This window comes from Zalophus californianus, chromosome 3 (genome assembly GCF_009762305.2).
Source record: "Zalophus californianus isolate mZalCal1 chromosome 3, mZalCal1.pri.v2, whole genome shotgun sequence".
In the NCBI taxonomy this organism is placed as follows: domain Eukaryota; kingdom Metazoa; phylum Chordata; class Mammalia; order Carnivora; family Otariidae; genus Zalophus; species Zalophus californianus.
In genome coordinates this window covers 188,161,989-188,183,248 of record NC_045597.1, presented here as the reverse complement: position 1 = coordinate 188,183,248, position 21,260 = coordinate 188,161,989, and the positions used below count along the sequence as shown (strand labels likewise).

Here is a 21,260-nt window from a genome sequence, read left to right as displayed (position 1 = left end):
GAAATGCCACCTTCCTCCTCATTGTCTAGCCTAATCCTTGGTTAGAATCACTTGGGGATGGCCGGGAGGTCTGTCCCTTTGCTCCAGAGAGTAAAAAGTCGGACATTCTTTGACCCTTGGCCAAAAAGGTTTTATTAATTCAACTTTTATGAATTCAACAGACGTCAGGACAAGCAGGCTAATTAAAACCAGAAAGAACACCTCCAAACGAACGCTGCCAGTTTTGGTAAACGCTGCTCCTCCCACCTTGTCTCGGGTTTAGAGGTAACGTGCCCAGAGAAGAAGCCACCTCTTTCAATTACCTTGGTGGGTATTTCACAAAAAGTTTATGTTGGAGGGGATATCAGGAAGTAATGTTGCACAAGGGGAAGACATTCTGTGGATGTTTGATTCCAGTGCTGGGGATGGGCGGGGAGGCAAATGAAGAATCTCACTTCACCTGCCAAGGAATTTTCCAGGCCAGATGTTTCAAGGCCTTGACACCACAGAACGGAGCCTTATGGCTCCTTGCCTATCTTCCTATGCGCTAGAGCAGATCCACAACAGTGTTCCCTATGAGGAAAATCTTGGCCTGCCTGGAGGAATACTGTGGGCTCATTTTCCTTCAGTACATCAATTCTCCCCAACCGCCAGTCGACTCCGAGTGGGTAGCTAACAGGCAACACAGACAAGCCGCCCCTATGTGCGTAGCTAGGAGCTCCATCTCAAGATGATCCCACCAAAACATCACCAAACGCTCCACCAAGAAGAAGATGGAGAGTCCACATCTCCTTCCAAAACCCCTCTAGGACCTCCCCTGATCAGGCAGAAGCCTACACCACGTCACCCTGCAGAATGACCTGTGCTTGGCTGTTTTTTTGTGTGAAGCCACAAGAAATCTGTTCACACACGCGTGTTTGTGTGTGCGCACGCGAGCCTTGTGGGTAAAGGAGAAAGACCACCCTACTGGACTGAATAGACTGGAGTCCAGGCATCACCTGGAACTCTCTCTACCATGCACGTTCCTGGGATCCACTTCAGCCTTACTCAGTCCAGAATCTGGGCAATTCATATATTTAACAAGCTCTTAAAAGTTTAAAAACCACTGCGCTAAAGCTCCTTCTTCCACAAAAGCCCTTGAGAGAAAGCACTTAGCTAGTCTTAGTCCTAATGCAAATTCTCCTGAGCACTTGGTCAGTTTTTATCCCTGACTGCAGTCGAATGAGTCACTGACACATTTCCCCTTTCCACGTTGGCTACTAGGAAGCTCAGGCATAATTTGACCACATCCATAGCAAAAGCCTTTGTCATGGGAATTTTTTCACCTTGTCCCCCATTAAGTTTTATGTCCCCACCTTTTTGTTCTTCTTTCTGGTGCCCTCTTTTTAATTTATGCTACGTTGGATGAGTGAGAAATAAGTAGAAATATTATTCTATTTATAGATGGAAATATTGCCTGTGGTGATTTGCATCAGAATGCATAAAGACAACAGCTACCACGTGTTGTGGGCCAACACTGGGCATCCTCACCTTAGTCCCAGTACTTAACTAACATCTGTCCTGCCTACACGACACTAGAACAACAGGAGGCCTGAGGAAGGCCACACGTTCAGCTCATGCAACCAGCGAGAAGCTGAACAGGGTTGACACCCCATGCCTGGCTGGCGCCACTCAACCAAGGCTCCCTACAGCTATACTGCTTTCCCCAGCATGCTACAGCAAGATGTGGGAACCATGGCATTCCTTCTCTAAATATTCTATTTTCTGACCCCTGACAGAGGTGGAGGGGCATGTCCCCACAACACCTTGGCCCGGTTTCCACCTTGGTATCCTTCTCTTCAAGTAACCTGAATGATCATGTCTTTCTCTAACCAAAAAAGAGCCTAACTTAAACGTTAAGAGAAAATGATGAAAACAAATTAAATAATAATAAAATATAGGAAATATAAATGATGCATTAGAGAATATTATGCAAATATTTAAGTGGGGTGTATATGCCTAGTTCATCGAAATACAACATTTTCCAAAACACATTTTTTAAGGGGAGGAAAAAGTAATAAAACCATATGTAAGGATTTTTTTTGTTATTGTTCTAGAGTTTGAAGAAAATACTTAATGCTTTAATTCTTTCGTTGTTTATTTAGGGGATTTATTCTGTGGCTCTGAACTCAAATATTTTTCCCAAGCTGCTTACCAGCATTCCAAACTTTTATTGATGCCCCTCCTTTTTTTAATAACAATTTTATTGAGATATAATTCGCCTTCCACCCAATTCACCTCTTTTAGAGTATGTAGTTCAGTGGTTTTCAGTATACTCACAGAGTCGTGCAACCATCACCACAAACAATTTTAGAACATTTACATCATCTTCCCCAAAAGAAATCCGGTCCCCATTAGCAGTTCCTCACCCCCCATGCCTCAGTACTTCCAGGCTTAGGAAATCACTGATCTTTTTTCCACCTCTATGCATTTGCCCGTTCTGAATAGTTCTTATGCATGAAATCAGACAATGTATGGTCTTTCATGACTGGCTTTTTTCACTTAGCAAAATTACTTCACGGTTCGTTCATGTTATAGCATGTATCGATATTTGCTTTCTTTCTAGGGCTGAGTAACGTTCCATTGTAGGGCTATACCACACTTTATTTATCTGTTCATCAGTTGGTAGACATTTGGACTGTTTTCACCTTTTGTCAATTATGAATAATGTTGCTGTGAACATTTGTGTACAACTTTTTGTGTGGACATATGTTTGCATTTCTCTTGGGAATACACTCAGGAATGGAATTGCTAGGTCATTTGGTAATTCCATGTTTAGCCTTTTCAGGAACTGCCACACTATTTTCCAAGATGCCTGCATCGGGCGCCTGAGTGGCTCAGTCGGTTAAGCATCTGCCTTTGGTTCAGGTCATGATCTCCGGGTCCTGGGATCGAGCCCCACATTGGGCTGTCCACTCAGTGGCAGGTCTGCTTCTCCCTCTCCATGATCTCTCTTACTCTCACTCTCTCTCAAATAAATAAATAAAATCTGGTAAAAAATGTCTGCACCCTTTTACATTCCCATCAGCAGTATATGAGGGTTCCAATTTCTCTACATCTTCACCAATGCTTGTTATTATCTGTCTTTATTATTACCACCATCCTAGTGGATATGAAACAGTATCTCATTGTTTTAATTAGTAGTGGTGTTGAGCAAATTCTCATGTGCCATTTGTATAACTTCTTCGGAGAAATGTCTCCTCAGCTCCTTTGCCGTACCTCGGTGTCATCTAAAAAATCATCATCTAATCTGATGTCAAGAACATTTACACCTATGTTTTCTGCTGCGAGTTTTATAGTTTTAGCTCTTATAGTTAGGTCTTTGATCCATGTTGAGTTAATTTTTGTGTACAGTGTGAGGCAGAGATCCAAATGCATTCTTTCACATGTGAATACTCAGTTGCCCCAGTACCATTTGTTGAAAAGACTATTCTTATCCCAATGAATGGCCTTGGCACCCTTGGCATCTATTATCAAAAATCAATTGACCATAGATGTATGGGTTGATTTATGGATTCTCAGTTCTATTCCATTGACCTATATGTCTAACCTTGTGTCAGTCTTGATTACTGTTGCTTTGTAGTGAGTTTTGAAGTCAGGAAATGCGAGTCTAACTTTATTCTTTTTCAGGGTTGTTTTGGCATGGGTCCCTGGAATTTCCATATGAATTTTATGATCAGTTTATTAATTCCTGCAAAGAAGCCAGCTGGGATCTTGATTTGGATGGTGTTCATTATGTAGATCATTTGAGAAATAATACCATCTTAACAATATTAACTCTTCTGATCCATGAAAATGGAATATCTCCCCATTTATTTAGGTCTTCTTAAATTTCTTTCAATACTATTTTATAGTTTTCAGAATATAAGTTTTGTGCTTTTTTTTGGTTAAAATATATTCCTAAATATTTTTGACATCATAAATGGAATTCTTTTCTCAATTTCACTCCTATGCTCATTCTTACCATGTAGAAATACAATTGATTTCTGTATATTGATCTTATATCCTGAAGCCTTGCTGAACTTGTTTATTTCCAACAGTTTAGGGGATTCCCTAGGATTTTCTAAATACCAAGATCATGTCATCTGCAAATAGAGTTTAACTCCTTCCTTTCCAATCTTTTATTTCTTTTTCTTTATTAATTGCCCCGGCTAGAGCCTCCATTACAGTGTTGAATAGTACTGGTGAGAGTAAGCATCCTTATCATCGTCCTGATTTTATAGGAAAACATCCAGTCTTTCATAATTATGATATCAGCTGTGGAGTTTTCATAGATGTCCTTTATTTAGTTGAAGTTTTCTTCTATACCTGGCTTGTTGAGTACTTTTATCATGAAGGAGTGTTGAATTTTGCCAAATGCTATTTGATGTCAAATGTCTATTGAGACGATCACATAATTTTCTCCTTTATTTCATTGGTAGGGTGCATTATATTAATTTTTTTTTAGAGAGAGAACACATGCATGCAAGGGGGGATAGGTGAGGAGGGGCAGAGGGAGAGAGAGAATCCCAAGCAGGCTCCTCACGGTGCAGAGCCTGACTCAGGGCTCAATCCCACCACCCCGAGATCATGGCCTCAGCCAAAATCAAAAGCTGGACACAACTGACTGAGCTACCCAGGCACCCCATATTAATTGACTTTTGAATGTTTTTTTTTTCTTTTTAAAGGTTTTATTTATTTGTCAGAGAGAGAGCACAAGCAGGGGGAGGGGCAGGCAGAGGGAGAAGCAGGATCCCCGCTGAGCAAAGAGCCTGATGTGGGACTCGGGCCCAGGACCCTGGGATCATGACCTGAGCTGAAGGCAGACGCTTAACTGACTGAGCCACCCAGGTGTCCCAATTGACTTTTCAATGTTAAACCAACCTTGCATTCCTGAGATAAATCTACTTGGTCATGGTGTATAATTCTTTTTATAGATCAGTTTCCTGGCATTTTGTTAAGGTCTTTTTCATCTATATTAATAAGAGATATTGGCACATAGTTTTCTTGTGATGTTTTTGTCTGGTTTTGTTATCCCTCCATTTTTTATGTTTGTGATGCCTCTTCCAGAACATAACATTTTTATAGATAAGAATCCATTTCTGGGCTGGCCATTCTATCTCACAGATTGACTACCTTGGGGTAGTATCACATTCCTTGTATTATTATAGTACTTCATGATTTTTAGAAGAAGTAAACTCTTCATTACATATATTACACAAAAAGTCTGAGCTAATCTCCCCTGTCTATCCTACAGATGAACCTCATAATCATTTTATCAAAACATTCTGACGAGTTTTTTGATAGGGATTTTTTTTTTAATTTTATGTCATGTTAATCACCATGCATTACATCATTAGTTTTTGATGTAGTGTTCCATGATTCATTGTTTGTGTGTAACACCCCGTGCTCCATTCAATACGTGCCCTCCTTAATACCCATCACTGGGCTAACCCTTCCCCCCTCCCCCCTTCCCTTTAAAACCCTCAGTTTTTTTCTCAGAGTCCATAGTCTCTCATGGCTCGTCTCCCCCTCCGATTCTGCCCCCTTCATTTTTCCCTTCCTACTATCTTTTTTTTTTTTTTAACATATAATGTATTATTTGTTTCAGAGGTACAGATCTGTGATTCAACAGTCTTACACAATTCACAGCGCTCACCATAGCACATACCCTCCCCAATGTCTATCACCCAGCCACCCCATCCCTCCCACCCCCCACCACTCTAGCAACCCTCAGTTTGTTTCCTGAGATTAAGAATTCCTCATATCAGTGAGATCATATACTTGTCTTTCTCTGATTAATTTATTTCGCTTAGCATAATACCCTCTAGTTCCATCCACGTCATTGCAAATAGCAAGATTTTGGGGGTTTTTGATGGCTGCATAATATTCCATTGTGTGTGTGTGTGTGTGTGTGTGTGTGTGTGTGTGTGTGTGTGTGTGTATCACATCTTCTTTATCCATTCATCTTTTGATGGACATCTTGGCTCTTTCCATAGTTTGACTATTGTGGACACTGCCGCTATAAACATTGGGGTGCACATACCCCTTCAGATCACTACATTTGTATCTTTGGGGTAAATACCCAGTAGTGCAATTGCTAGGTCGTAGGGTAGCTCTATTTTCAACTTTTTGAGGAACCTCCATACTGTTTCCCAGAGTGGCTGCACCAGCTTGCATTCCTACCAACAGTGCAGGAGGGTTCCCCTTTCTCTACATTGATAGTTTTTAACTGGAATGTCACTAAAACTATACATTAAGTTGATGAGAATTGAGATATTTAAAATTTTCCAATCCAAGAAAAACCCATGCTTCTCTAAAGATGTGAGTCTCCTTTCATCTCTCAAGTTTTTCTTTTATGTAAGTTGTTTGTGTTTAATATGGTTATCCTTTGTTTTCTGGTTTTGTTACTCCTATGATTGAAAATTTTCTACTTTATTGCTATTGTTGACATGTGGTGAATTTCTCCAGTTTTGGCCCTATGCTGAATTCTCTGTAATTCCAATAGTTTCAACTGGTTTTTTGGGGTTTTCTAGGCAGACAAATCGTATCACCTGCAAATTATGATTAAGTATCATTTCATTGGCCAACCCCCACGAAACATGTTAATAATGAGGAGAGCAGGATCCTGCCTGATTTTCCAACATCACTGTATTTTTGATGTGCACAGTACTCTTTATCATGACAAGTTTTCCTTTTCATCTCACTTTTAAAGGTTTTTTCTGGAGATTTAATTTTGTCACTAACCCACTGATGTGCTATGTTGTTTAAAGATTGCTTAATGATTATGAGATTGCCTTTAAATCACTCCAAGAGCATTTCTCTTCAAGAACATTTTAATTAGAGAATTAAAACATCTCATTTAACAATTCATTCTTCTTCTGTACTTGACTTATTGGGTGGAAAATCTGGATTTTTTTGAAGGTATAAACATAAACATCTTTTTCTTCTGCAACATGGTTACCTCTCTCCACACTCACTACCCTGCCGTATAGAAGGGCTCTTGGAAGCACTTAAGATATAGCCTATTCATTTTTTTTCTCAAAAGACTTATCTATTTAATTTTTGAAGAAGTTAGTACATTGACATAGCTTTAAAAAAATTTTTTTAAATATATGAAAAGTTAGGTACACTAAAGTCTCCTTCCCTCCCACTCCCGTTCTCCATCTGCCCCAGGTCCCCCCCTCTGATTATTGATACTCATTTCTCATAACACCTTCCAGAAGGTTTTAGGCATGTCCAAATAAATTTGAATCTGTTTCCCCCTTTTACACTGATGGAAACATCATACGTACTCTTCTGCCCTTGTTTTTGTTTTCTTGAGCTATCCTAGGATTCTTTCTTGATCAGAATTTAGAGCGGTCTTTTTCTTGCTTTTATAACTGGATCTTATTCTATTGATGGAAATGTTTAGGAAATTTTTTTTTAGAGGGAGAGAACACGCACACATGTATGCAAGTGGGGAGGTGGCAGAGGGAGAGAGTGAATCCCAAGCAGGCTCCAAGCTCAGTGCAGAGCCCGAAGAGGGGCTCGATCTCATGACCCTGAGATCATGAGCTGAGCTGAAATCAAGAGCTGGATGCTCAACCGACTGAGCCACCCAGGTGCCCCAAATGTTTAGGAGTTTCTAGTTGGTCTGACCTGTTCCTAACAGAGAAACATTGTAGGGTCTTCAACTGCTTGCTCTCAGACACACAGACCACTCCTCACCCCTGCAAGCAGATCTGTGGACCAGGTTCCTGCAGGTGGGATTGCTGAGCTAGAGTATATTTGCGTTTTACTTTGATAGACATTGCCAGCAATGATGGGGGGCCTGCCTCTCAGCTTCACCAATCACTTAGCAAACTTCTGATTTTTTACCAATGCAATAAGTAAAAAAAAAAAAAAAAGGACCCCAGTGTGGTTTGGATTTCCCTTCCTCTTATGAGACATGAGGTTGAACATCTTTCGCAGGTGTTGAGAGTGATCTGTATTTCATTTTCTGTGAACTGTTCTTAGCCTTTGCCCATTTGTCAGGTTTAAATTTTCCAAAGTTCAACCTCACACTAATCAAAGTTCCTCTCCCCTCCCTCTAGCACCGGATAGAATATTTCGGGGGTGGGAGGCTTGGCCTGGAGAAGTCTCCCCCTCCTCCCTTTCCTCAGGGTGGGGGAGGGAGCAGGGAGCAGAAAGCGGAGCTGTCCTTCCATGGCTGGCTCTGTGTCCATGGTAGGAGGCATCCCTCTGGCTCAGCCTGGCTCGGCTGCCTTCTCTGATGGGTATTTCAGGTTGTCCTGGGCTAGTGTTCATCTGCACCTCTTCTCCTTTCCCTCCATCGCCTGCTCTAGACCATCCCTCCCAGAGAGGGCACCACATCTCCCTCTGCTCCTAGAGGTACATACATGCTCCCAACCCTTTCTCCAGCTTGGGCGGCCCTTGGCTTGACCAAGTGGCCGCCTGGGCGGCCCCCTACCCCTAACACTTGTTACCTCTGAGCCCCAGGGGATTCTGGGGTCTCCTTTGCAAGGGCTGCTCTGAAGGCCACAGAGAACAAAGATGAGGTCAACGTGCCCACAGCATGAAGTCCCCCCAGCAGGCCCCTGCCTTCAGAAATCCCCCCACCCCGAAGCCAGCGCTGGTCCCATGCTCAGTGTATCCCCCAGCCTCAGGAAACATGGGGGCGGGGAGCAATAAAAAGGACAAGGCACCATAACCCTCTGCTCTCAGAACTCTCTCCCAGGAGACCTGGGAGTGGGCCTACGGGTTCCACAGCTCTGTGCCTCCTGGCTCAGAGCCTCCTGTCCTTGCAGGAACCCAGGGTTTCTCCAAGGCTCACTGGGACCCACCGCCTTCTTTGCCCCCCCACCCCGCTGCCCCGGCAAAGCCACGCCCCTCCCCACTTCCTCCTCTTCTTTTATCCAGGCGGGGTGCAGGGAGGGGCACACCTCCCTCGGTAACCCCTCACAGTTGCCGGCTGACCGCCAGCTACAGCAGAAATTCGAAGAGAACTAAGCCGCCTCTGCAGCAATTCCAGAATAACAGGAAAAACCCTGCTCTGCATCCTACCATGCTTTCAACTCCCTGTTCTGTGCTTTTCCCTTTATATATTTCCCTTTTCATTTTGCCTCTTGATTTAGAAACGGTGTGCATGGTTTTTCAAGAACTTTAAAGTACAAGTCAGTCATTGGTGATGCTTCTTCATCTTCTTTAGTATATTTAGCAGATGAGCCTGCTTGTATTGCCGTGAGCTCAATTCTTAATTTCGGCTTCTGGGGCAGGGTGGGCTGTCCCTGGTATTTTAGTGGGAAGTGGAAAGCTGAGGGCACCTCACCCAGGAGTTCACTCTGGTCTTCAGCTGATAAAGGACAAATGCCCAAACTCCCCACATGGGCCAGCCAGAGAGCAGGAAAGAGCACAGGGGGTGGACATCAAGGACCAGGGGGAAGGTTACATGACCAGGGCCATGTAAGCTCTGTGACCCCAGCAAGCCCCTGCCCCCCAGCAATTGGGGCCAGGCTGGGGGGTCCCAGATGCCTTCTCAACCCTCCCCACTCACTCTCTCTGACTTTCATGTCCTGATTCCTTGCTGCTTGCTCACAGCGAACACCTGCTACGTGCAGAAATGGGGAGGCCCTCCAAATGACTGAATACTTACTCTTGTTCTCAGAGCCCTTTGGTTCCTTGAAGAGCTGCTTTAAAAATTCCATCACCTGCAACTTTCCCAGAAATCTAAAGTCAAAGGTTTATTTATTGTTTTTAAATTTCCGGTATCCGAGGCTTTTACACCTTCCCTGGTGCCTGCCGTCACCCGCAGCCTCCTTCATCTGGGGTCCTTACAGACGACCTCCTCCATCCCCCATCACCTCCACCGCCAAAGCTCAGTCATGCTGCGGTCTCTGCCGTCGGGGCTCCACTCATGGTCCTGCTTCTGCCTGATACTTGTCCTGAGCTGTTTGTTTGTGGGATTTTTTTTTTTTCCCCAATAGGAATGTCTAGTTAGTCCTTTTGGACTCTGGCTTTCTTCTTCTTTTTTTTTTTTTAACTTTTTTTTTAAATTTATTTATTCATGAGAGACAGAGAGAGAGAGAGAGAGAGAGAGGCAGAGGGAGAAGCAGGCTCCCAAGGAGCAGGGAGCCCGACGCGGGACTCGATCCCAGGACCCTGGGATCATGACCTGAGCCGAAGGCAGACACTTAACCATCTGAGCCACCCAGGTGCCCTGGCTTTCTTCTTCTTTTATGGGCTTTCTTCATGTTGCAGATTATGCAGGTGGATAGAGGACAGGTGGACAGATACATAGATGGATAGACAGATGGATGACAGGTACATAGATAGATGTATCCCACACTTGCTGGCATTTGAACACCTTCCTGTGAAAAAGAAACATGCTCAACCCCTCTATGTCACTGTCTAGTTCCCAGGTTTAAAATGAATTTCACTAATTTCTGTTGCCTCATCAGGAAAGGGGTGCTGTTCACACTGGATCTACCACAGTCGATTCTGTCTTGTGCGTGAGTTTTGTCACTGTTTACCCCCGTCCCTGTCTTCTGCATGAGTGTCCCTGGCCACCAGGCTGTACCTCTCATGGTAGCTCCAGAGGACTCAGGGCCTGGCTGGCACTCAGCAGTTACGTGCCCTAGAGAATGTTCCTTGTCTCGCCATGTTCTGGTCTCTGAAGAGATGCTGCTTGGATTAGAAACTTATTGGCCAGCTGATGCTCAGTGAGCTGTTGCTGTAACCAGGAGCTAACCTTCCGAGTTCGGGTGGGTCAGACCCTGCTGCATCAGACTGTGTTCAAATCCAGCCTCCTGCCAAATGTCCCCCCCCCCAACCTCAGGCCCAACTTCTCCCTCACATTCCTGCTTCCTTTTCCACTGTATCAGTACAACAGCCCTAAAGGAAAACCAGGGTTCATCTTTACTTTTCGCCCACCTGACAAAACAAGCCAGCAAGTCCAGTTTGGAAGTTCTGCCTCCTGTCATCCTCAGGGCCCTGTTCGCTGGCTTTCCTCTCAGAGAGAGCAACAGGAGTCAAGCACCCTTCCCCCGGCCCCATCCCCCTCAGTGCTTTCTGGCCCCTCCCCATCAGTGAATCATTTGGAGGGCCTCCCCATTTCTGCACATAGTAGGTGGTCAGTGTAAGCAGGCAGCAAGGAATCAGGACGTGAAAGTCAGGGAGAGTGGGTGGGGAGGGTTGAGAAGGTTCCCGAGACCCCCCAGCCCTATGCCCGCTTGCTAGAGGGGCGGGGGCTTGCTGGGGGTCACAGAGCTTACACACCTGAGCTGCTTCCATATCTTGGCTCTTGTAAATCATGCTGCATTAGACACAGAAGTGCTTACATCTTTTCAAAGCAGTGCTTTCATTTTCTTTGGGTAAATACCCAGTCATGGAATTACTGGATCATAGGGTAGTTCTATTTTTAATTTTTTAAGGAACCTCCATTCTGTTCTCCATAGAGGCTGCACCAGTGTGCATTCTCACCAACGGTGCATGAAGGTGCCTTTTCCTCCATGTCCTCACCAAGACTTGTTTCTCGCCATTCTGAGAGGTGTGAGGTGATATCACATTGTGGTTTTGATTTGTATTTCCCTGATGATAAGCAATGTTGAGCATCTTTTCATGTGTCTGTTGGCCATTGGGATGTCTTCTTTGGAGAAATGTCTGTTCGTCTTCTGCCCATGTTAATCAGATTATTTGGTTTTTTTGGTGTTGAGTTGTTTATAAGTTCTTTAAATATTTTGGATACTAACCCTTTTTCGGGTATATCACTTGCAAATATCTTCTTTCATTCAGTAAAATGTTGACATTTTACTTTGCTATGCAAAAGCTTTTTATTTTGGTGTAGTCCCAATAGTTTATTTTTGCTTTTATTTCCCTTGCCTCAGGAGACAAATCTAGAAAAATGTTTATATGGCCAATGTCAAAGAAATTACTGCTTATGTTTTTTTCTAGGAGTTTTATGGTTTCAGGTCTCATATTTAGGTCCTTAATTCATTTTGAGTTTATTTTTGTGTGTGGTGAAAGGAAGTGGTCCAGCTTCATCCTTTTGCATGGAGCTGTCCAGTTTTCCCAGCACCATTTGTTGAAGAGATGGTCTTTTCCCCATTGTATGTTCTTGTCTCCTTTGTCGAAGATTAATTTACCATATAAGCATGGGTTTATTTCTGGGCTGTCTACTCTGTTTCATTGATCTATGTGTCTGTTTTTGTGCCAGTACCAGACTGTTTTGGTTCCCCCTCAGTTACTTCTATCCCCCTCCTCCCTCAGTTACTTCTACCCCCTCCCCCTTCAGTTACTTCTCTCCCCCTCCCTTTTAGTTACTTCTACCCCCTCCCCCCTCAGTCACTTCTGTCCCCTCCCCCTTCAGTTACTTCTCTCCCCCTCCCCTTTAGTTACTTCTACCCCCTTCCCCCTCAGTTACTTCTATCCCTCTCCCCTTCAGTTACTTCTACCCCCTCCCCCCTCAGTTACTTCTGTCCCCTCCCCCTTCAGTTACTTCTCTCCCCCTCCCCTTTAGTTACTTCTACCCCCTTCCCCCTCAGTTACTTCTATCCCTCTCCCCTTCAGTTACTCCTACCCCCTCCCCCCTCAGTTACTTCTGTCCCCTCCCCCTTCAGTTACTTCTCTCCCCCTCCCCTTTAGTTACTTCTACCCCCTTCCCCCTCAGTTACTTCTATCCCTCTCCCCTTCAGTTACTTCTACCCCCTCCCCCCTCAGTCACTTCTGTCCCCTCCCCCTTCAGTTACTTCTCTCCCCCTCCCCTTTAGTTACTTCTACCCCCTTCCCCCTCAGTTACTTCTATCCCTCTCCCCTTCAGTTACTTCTACCCCCTCCCCCCTCAGTTACTTCTACCCCCTCCCCCCTCAGTTACTTCTACCCCCTCCCCCCTCAGTTACTTCTATCCCTCTCCCCTTCAGTTACTTCTACCCCCTTCCCCCTCAGTTACTTCTATCCCTCTCCCCTTCAGTTACTTCTACCCCCTCCCCCCTCAGTCACTTCTGTCCCCTCCCCCTTCAGTTACTTCTCTCCCCCTCCCCTTTAGTTACTTCTACCCCCTCCCCCCTCAGTTACTTCTATCCCTCTCCCCTTCAGTTACTTCTACCCCCTCCCCCCTCAGTTACTTCTACCCCCTCCCCCCTCAGTTACTTCTATCCCTCTCCCCTTCAGTTACTTCTACCCCCTCCCCCCTCAGTTACTTCTATCCCTCTCCTTCAGTTACTTCTACCCCCTCCCCCCTCAGTCACTTCTGTCCCCTCCCCCTTCAGTTACTTCTCTCCCCCTCCCCTTTAGTTACTTCTACCCCCTCCCCCTCAGTTACTTCTATCCCTCTCCCCTTCAGTTACTTCTATCCCCCTCCCCCTCAGTTACTTCTATCCCTCCCCCGCTCAGTTACTTCTGTCCCCTCCCCCCTCAGTTACTTCTACCCCCTCCCCCCTCAGTTACTTCCACCCCCTCCCCCTTCAGTTACTTCTATCCCCCTCCCCCTCAGTTACTTCTACCCCCTCCCCCCTTCAGTTACTTCTATCCCCCTCCCTTTTAGTTACTTCCACCCCCTTCCCCTTCAGTTACTTCTATCCCCTCCCCCCTCAGTTACTTCTACGCCCTCCCCCCTCAGTTACTTCTACCCCCTCCCCCCTCAGTTACTTCTACCCCCTCCCCTTAAGTTACTTCTATCCCCCTCCCCCTCAGCTACTTCTATCCCTCCCCTGCTCAGTTACTTCTGTCCCCTTCCCCCTCAGTTACTTCTACCCCCTCCCCCTTCAGTTACTTCTATCCCCCTCCCCTTTAGTTACTTCTACCCCCTCCCCCCTCAGTTACTTCTACCCCCTCCCCCTTCAGTTACTTCTATCCCCCTCCCCTTTAGTTACTTCTACCCCCTCCCCCCTCAGTTACTTCTACCCCCTCCCCCTTCAGTTACTTCTATCCCCCTCCCCTTTAGTTACTTCTACCCCCTCCCCCCTCAGTAACTTCTACCCCCTCCCCCCTCAGTTACTTCTGTCCCCCTCCCCTTCAGTTACTTCTATCCCCCTCCCCCCTCAGTTGCTTAAACCCCCCTCCCCCTCAGTTACTTTTATACAGTTATATTTCCTATTCAGCCATGGTCTGGGTTCCACGAGGACCACAGCCCCCTTCCTTCCCCAGGGAACCCCCCGTCCATGCCACCTCCTGGAGCTAGCGCTTCCCCATGTGGCCATGATGCACTGGGGCTTCACCCTGTGTGCAGAGCCAGCTGGTGCCCATGTCTTGCCCTGAATTCTCCTTCTCCTGCCACCTCTCTAATCCTGCCCTTCATACCACTCACTCTCCAATATCTGAATTTCCACTTTAAAACTTCCTAGGACCCTTCTCTCCTGTTTGGCTATTCCATTCCTTTCCTCTCCTTTGTCCTCTGCTCCCGCTGAGAACACCAAAATGTTCAGGGCAGGGCCGCAGCTGTCTTCCGTGTGGTCATCTGCTTTTTCTACATTTTCTCCAAGAAGCACGTGTTCGCAGACCATGCCGACTGTAGAGCATCTTCCCAGGCAGCTTTACAAGGTCCTTCCCTTGCTGGGGCTTTTCTGCCAAACCAGAAATTTCATCGTTTTCCCTCTACTACCTAAAACTTTCCTCTCCAGCTTTCCCACTTTGCTGGGGAGCGAAGGGCGGGGGCTTGGGGCATGTTTATTGATCAAGGCAAACATCGCCATGTATCTGGGAGTCTAAGGGACCGGTTCGAGGATCCAGGAATGACAGCTGACATAACACAGGTGACCTGGGACAGGCCAGCCCTGCCTCCCTCCTCGGGGCCCCATCCTCTCACAGAGGCCCCACCTGCCCCTGGTGACAGCCGTTCCTGTTGTTAGGTCACAGCTAAGGCACCTACATTGTTCCCTTGGGGCCACATCCTCCTGCCCTCTGTCTGGACAGCTAACACACCCCCCGGTCACCAGCGTACTGGGCTCCTCCCTGAAGACAAGGTGGAGTCTTCGGTGTGGTCCTCTTAAGAATCCCCCCCAAGTGTTCCTGCCTGGAGTCGCCAGGGCCTTCTGCTGGATAACCCATGCTCTGCTCCCAGCGCCAGGCAGTGACCTTGAACTGCCCTCTGGGATGTTCTGACTGACCAGGGAGTAAAGCTCTCCCACCCAGGGCTCCCCATGATCTGCTGCTCACCCCAACCCTTCCCTGCAAATACCCTCCACTGACCTCCCTGTTCACCATTTGCCTCTCTGCTTTGTAGTACTTGCTTCCTCCTGTGGTCCTATTAGCCATGTGAAGGCCAGGCCTGGTCTTACAGACTGTCCCCGGAGCCCCCAGGGGTCTGCTTCAGAGCAGGTGCCCAGACGGCTCATCTAGATTTACTACATGCCCTCAGACCCTGTGGAAGATTCTTCCCTACAGCACTTGCTTCAACCCCCCCACCGGCCTGTCTCCTGACATCCCCTCCTCCTGCCTGCTACAGCTCTGCTCTCCATCAAGACTCTGTCTCGGACCAGCAGCAGACATGACCCAACCTGGCCAAAGCAAGGGGCAGCATGGGGCTGAGCTCCCTGTGGCCCCTGCTCCCACAGCTGCCGAAGATGCTGTGGTTCTGCTCCCTAAGGATCTGGCTCAAGGCTGGTCCACAGACTCATAGGGTTGGCATCTCGGGCCTCACGTGACCTGGATGTCTTGAGTCAGCATCTGTGTCTTAACAAGAGCCCCAGGTGACTCCTCGCGTGCACATCTGAAAAGCCCTGGTCTAGGGGAAGCACCTCCCCGTGCCCAGGCCCCCAGCAGCTGGCTTGGGCCACCACAGCTGCGCTTGCAGTCAGCTTTCCCCTCCCCTCCCCACCACCCTCTCCCATGTGCCCTGACCTCCCAGGCCACTGACTCATGCAGGGACGCCCCCTGGCCCTCAGCCCAATGCTGGGAGGTTTAACAGTCACCCACAGAGCTAGCACAGAGAACAGCCTAGAACCGCCCCCCCACCACTGGATCCTGCCTCTGATTCATCCTTGCCAGTCTTCAACCAATCAACAATGGCATCTTTTAACCACATCACATGGATTTCAGGTTTCCCCCAACAAACAAATCCGACAGATGGGGTGTGATCCTCACCAAACCATCTACCAGCTGTGTGATCCCAGGCAAGCTGACAGAGCTCTCTGACTTGCAGCTTCTTTATCTAGAAAATAGTGGTGATTTTCACACGGACTTCAGGGAGATCATTCATCTCTTCGTACATTGTTGCAAACGGCCAATGTCTACAGAGTGCCATTGTGTGCCCAGCAGCAGAGACAGCACCGAACAAGAGAGACCCAGTCCTGCCCTTCGGGAGCTTTCGGAGGAGGAGCTGGGGGCAGATGTGGAACAGAAACGTGTATGCCATGCCCACAGGGGCCAGGCGTGGAGAGCACACCAGCGACAGACAGACGTGGGCTTTAAGCTACCGAGGAGTTTGAGAAAAACATGAGGCGATGGGAGGAGGGCTCCCGGGATCTCCAACAGTTAATGGATGTAGAAGAACTGAAGTGATTACAAAAATATTTCAGATGTAGAGCACAGGTGCCTGAAATAGGCAATAACTGAGGTGGAATTAGAGTTGTTTTTCAGAGAGTTTCACAAATTGTGTGTGTGTGTGTGTGTGTGTGTGTGTGTGCACGCTGTCTTAAAGATGGAATATATTTTCTCAGGGTTTCAGAGGCCCGTCATTTAAAGAAAATGATAGGGATGGTTTGAGAGCAACCTCAGGGCTCTTGTCATGCCCTGAGCTTCCTTCTGACAGGTCCCTGGGCTGCCCTAGATCTCAGATTTTGAGAGTTAGCTAGGTGCCCCACGAACACCCGCCTACCGCCATGTTTTCTACATGAGACACTGAGGCCCGTACTTGCCCAGTGTGAGTAGGTGATTACAGGTGGCAGAAAATGGATATTCAAACCCAAGTCCCCTGCCTCCCGGCCGAATACCCTTCACCATACATCATGCAGGCTTCCATGAGCTCACAACAATGCCCAATCAACGCTGGCGATCAGCACTGACCCAACCAGGCTGAATCTCAAGTGGATCCCACCAACCAAAGGGAGCCAGATGCCGAAGCCTGCATCGTTCCATCTGCAGGACAGCCAGGAAAAGGCAAACGAGGAACGTATACAGATTGGTGGTCACCAGACAGTGTGGGAGGGGCTGGCTGCAGCAGGGCACAGGGAACTTTTGGGGTGTTGGAATATGCTGTATGTCGATTAGGGTGGTGGTTATGCCAACTGCATTTGTCAAACCTCAGAACCATATGCCAACAAGAGCAAATTGCACTGCATGTGAATTATACCTCAATTTTTTAAAAAGCAACCTAAAGGGTGCCTGGGTGGCTCAGATGGTTAAGCGTCTGCCTTCGGCTCAGGTCATGATCCCAGGGTCCTGGGATCGAGTCCCGCATCAGGCTCCCTGCTCCTTGGGAGCCTGCTTCTCCCTCTGCTTCTCTCTCTTCCTCTCTCCCTCTCTCTCTCCCTCTGTCTCTCATGAATAAATAAATAAAATATTAAAAAAACTGTTTAAAAAAAAAAAAGCAACCTAAAATAATACATGGTGATGATAGTAATAATCACCTTCAATGCCAAAACCCCGTCTGTGTTCAGGGCCATGACACGGAGTCCTTGGAGATGCCCTTGGTCAGAGCAGGGAGATGAAGAGTCAGCTTCAGTCAAGGATGTCCAGCTGCACACACTCCTCCTGGGAGGTTTGTCAACTGCACATCCTCAAATCAGCATGCTCCAACCCTGAGCAGGCTCCCTGACCCGCCGTGAGTGGCGTTGGCCTGCCCTGTCGCCCTGGCCCACCACGGGGACGGCCCCTCCGTGCTCCACCTCAAACCACCATGTGTCACTGATCCTGTCATTTCTCTTGCACATCTTCCCCGCCCCAGCCTCTACTTGCCACACCTGGGTGATACCTGGATGACACCTGCCCTCTGGCCTCGGGCCCCCAGCCCAGCCCGCCCAGAGCTTCCGGGATCCTGCTGCCTCCTCACCCACGGTCATCAAGGATGCCGCAGGGACTCCCTGACCCGGTTCAGAGACCTCCACAGAATGGCCCCAACATACAATTAACTCCTGCATTAGCTGCCCCACCCTGCGGCCACGGGACCTCTGCCCACTTGCCCTCTGCCCCGAGATCAAGCTGAGAACAGCCTCGGTACTCTTAGGAGGCATAAAGGCAAGTGAAAGAGAAGACGAGGGGATGTTGGTGGGTAGGCCAGAGTCACTGAATCCTAAAATCAACAGCTTCTGCCTGGACACTGTCAGGAATAGGAAATTCACTGCCCGCCCCCGCCCCCCAGCAGCTGCCCCGCCTTTGGCCAGCTCTCAACTCCAAAGATGAAGTCTGTCCTTGCCTGTGGCCTCAATCTACCCCCTCCATGCCCCAGGCCCCAGAGAACAGATTTGTGATGACCTTGACCTTGGCCCTCCTGGGTCTTCTCTCCCCATTCCCAACCAGAGCGCGGGGCAGAGGGCCCCCCCTCCATCTGGCCAGGATAGAAACCTCTCACTCTCTCTCGCTCTCATCCCCTTGCTGACTAGGGTTCAACTTGATGTGAATGGAAATCACCCCTCTTGCCTGTGAGCTGTGGGTTCCTTGCCACATTTATGATAAACTCTGCCCTGCCAGGTACTCCTGGGAGGGATGCCCCCCCAAGTGTGACCTATTTGCCTCTACATGGTCGTCTCTGGCCCCCTGAAATCACAGCTTTACTCTCTGAGGCAAAGCATTAGCCAGCAGGACAGGGTCTCTCCAACAGATCTCACAGGGCACCCCCTAGCATTTGTGGACCAGGACATAGACGCTGGGACTACCAGGGGCTTGATGGGGTCCCACAGCCGGCCATGGTGCTGAAGGAGCTCCCCAGGTCCTCAACAAGCCCGGCCAAGCTGCCCCAAGGTAGGCCCTTGTCTTAGTGCTCCCTGACCTCTAACACCTTAACACTTGTTTCTGCTTGGCTGATTATTTATAGGCAGGGTCATCAATGGAATACCAGCAGACATGCAGGCAGGTAGGAAAGGAAGCAACATCCCAGGACAAACTTTCTGCATCTGTGTCATTAGGTAGCTGGTTCCAGGAACCAGAGCGGTCTTTAGTCCTCAAATCTCCCTGACCAGAAAGTCCTAATTCCTGCCTTAGATAAACAAAGATATGCTCTGCCTAGAGCAAGGGACGTCACCCTTCCTGAATATTCTAAGGTCACCTGACCAACTGCCCTGAAATATGTTTGGCCGGGGGTAAGGGGAAGAGGAGGGGGTTGGGAACTCACCTATGAGGACCTGAGGGTGATGCCTGGGGTCGCCAGGACACCTGCTATAAGCAGAGGGGTGTGGTGGGAAAGGGGGAGGGGTGCTTCAAGTCCAGACCCCCATTCTTTACATTTTTTTTTTACAGAAGACAGAAGCAGAAAAGAAAAGCTTTCCTGAGTCTTTAAACTCTTTGAAAACGTGATAGAAGTTCTACACCTGTAATCAAGAAAGATGTATCTGCATAAACGCAGCCTCTGCCTACAATTTATGTGTCCCTTACATAGAGCCCATGGGAGCCCAGGTTCTGAGCCCTCAGATGGATGGGAAGCCACAGAGAACCCTAGCATGGCTCTCCTGTCTAGCACGCTGTCCTACCCAGCTTACATTCTACTCAAGGATCCGCCATGTCCCTCATCACTCCAAGAGCCTGTACCCTGGAAGGCACATGTTGGGAAGAAAATGGGGTTTGCCTGGATAGTCCTGGTATAATTCGATTACAGCCCTTTTCCTGTGAAGAGTGCCCTGGTCCAAATGATATCCACCATGGTCACCCCAGAGGGAGGTAACCATTCTGTTACGCCACCTTGTGGGGTGGGGGAGGGCTTGTTCCCACAGCTGCCATTCATCATCTTATCAGACAGGCCACTATCTACCAACTACAACCTAGCCACCAGTGGATGGCAAGAGGTTTGTCCCCACAGGATTCAAGTCTTCCCTCTTCTGAATTTACTGTTGTGTGACCGTCATTCGCTGATAGTCCTTTTGAGTCTCCCCCAGACTTTACTTTTGTGTCTGTCCATACATCTTCCCTTTCTTCACTTTGGTTTCATGAAGTTCTCCTCACTGTTTTTGCTACTCTTTCTCTTGAATGACTCAGAAGATGTTTACTTGAAAGCTAGTTATACAAGGCACTTAAAGCATTTTCCCCAAAGCACATCCTATGAATAGAATAAACAAACTTCAATTATAAAATAATACATGAATGCATCCAAATTGCAGTGGTTAAACTGTAATTTTCATTGACAAAGATGCGGTCGCCCAGATGTGCAGACTCTTCCAAATTCCACCAAATCTGAAAGGGAGTGGAAGACCACACTCTGAATGGAACATTTAGCCTGATGACCCTCACTGAAAATTGTTCTCTTTCTATTCCAAAGCGCTCAAACTGGTGAAGCTGGAGAGGTTACCCATTTCCAGTCGCTCTGCTGAGAAACAACTGGCCCAATTTCCATGGAGACCAGGGGATCTGAAGGTTTGGAAAAGCCCTGGAAGAAATTGGTGAGTGGGTCACGGGAGACTGATGATGTACAGGGCAAGGTGAGACCTGAGTTACTCTCAGAAGATGAGAAAACACGCCACGCCAACCAAGAGACGCAAGACAGAGAACCCCGCCGCTCCATCCCAATTCAGAGAAACTCCATCTTCAACCGCACCGTGAGACGCAAAAGCAAAGGCAAACCCAGGGATGCTCCTGAACAGAACACCCCTGACCCAGCAGGTCAGTACCAGGGACAGCTGCTACCGCTGTTCCCTTGCTAGCCAGGTGGCGTCATCAGGGCTGAACGGCCCTAATTAAATGAGAGAAGAATAGAAGGCCTTGGAAATTATCAAGGTCAGGTCCAACAAAATGACACACTTTGAAGCTGTTATCTAAAGGATTCAATTCCCGCAATATGATGATGTGGGTACTTCAGGAGAAAAGTGTTGACCCAAATTGTACAAGAAGACTGGCTTCTATTTAAAAGAAACATCCTGTTCTAGGATTCAACAAAACACCCCTAGGCATCCACGCCTTCTAGCAGGGAGGCTCGGAGCTGTCCACGTTTAGGGATGTCTGGGAACATGAGTTTCCCGAGCCGCGAGGTCCTATCTTTGCCCTCTCATGGTTGCTGTGATGGCCAGTGTTTCTGCCACACTGGAAATATCTGAGAGGAATATCTCGGGAAGAGCTTTGCAGCTGGATCCACTAATCTTTTCAATGAGTCCCTAGCACATCTTATCTGCTCCAAGTATATTTCTTGAGCAGAATAAGGTTCAGAAAGT

At 47.6% G+C, this 21,260-nt stretch overlaps 1 protein-coding gene across 5 annotated transcripts in view; it reads left to right on the top strand.

Annotated features, from left to right (window-relative positions):
- Nucleotides 1-21,260, top strand: part of NGEF (neuronal guanine nucleotide exchange factor) — a 102,967-nt gene that overhangs the window by 12,146 nt on the left and 69,561 nt on the right. For 3 of the 5 annotated variants that reach the window (XM_027591227.2, XM_027591225.2, XM_027591230.2), the window contains exon 2: nt 20,375-20,715. In XM_027591227.2, coding sequence (XP_027447028.1) covers nt 20,448-20,715 — 268 coding nt within the window. In that variant the 5' untranslated portion in view covers nt 20,375-20,447. Of the gene's footprint in view, nt 1-20,374; nt 20,716-21,260 lie in introns of those variants that run through there. The other 2 variants (XM_027591231.1, XM_027591226.1) reach the window with 2 other exon arrangements.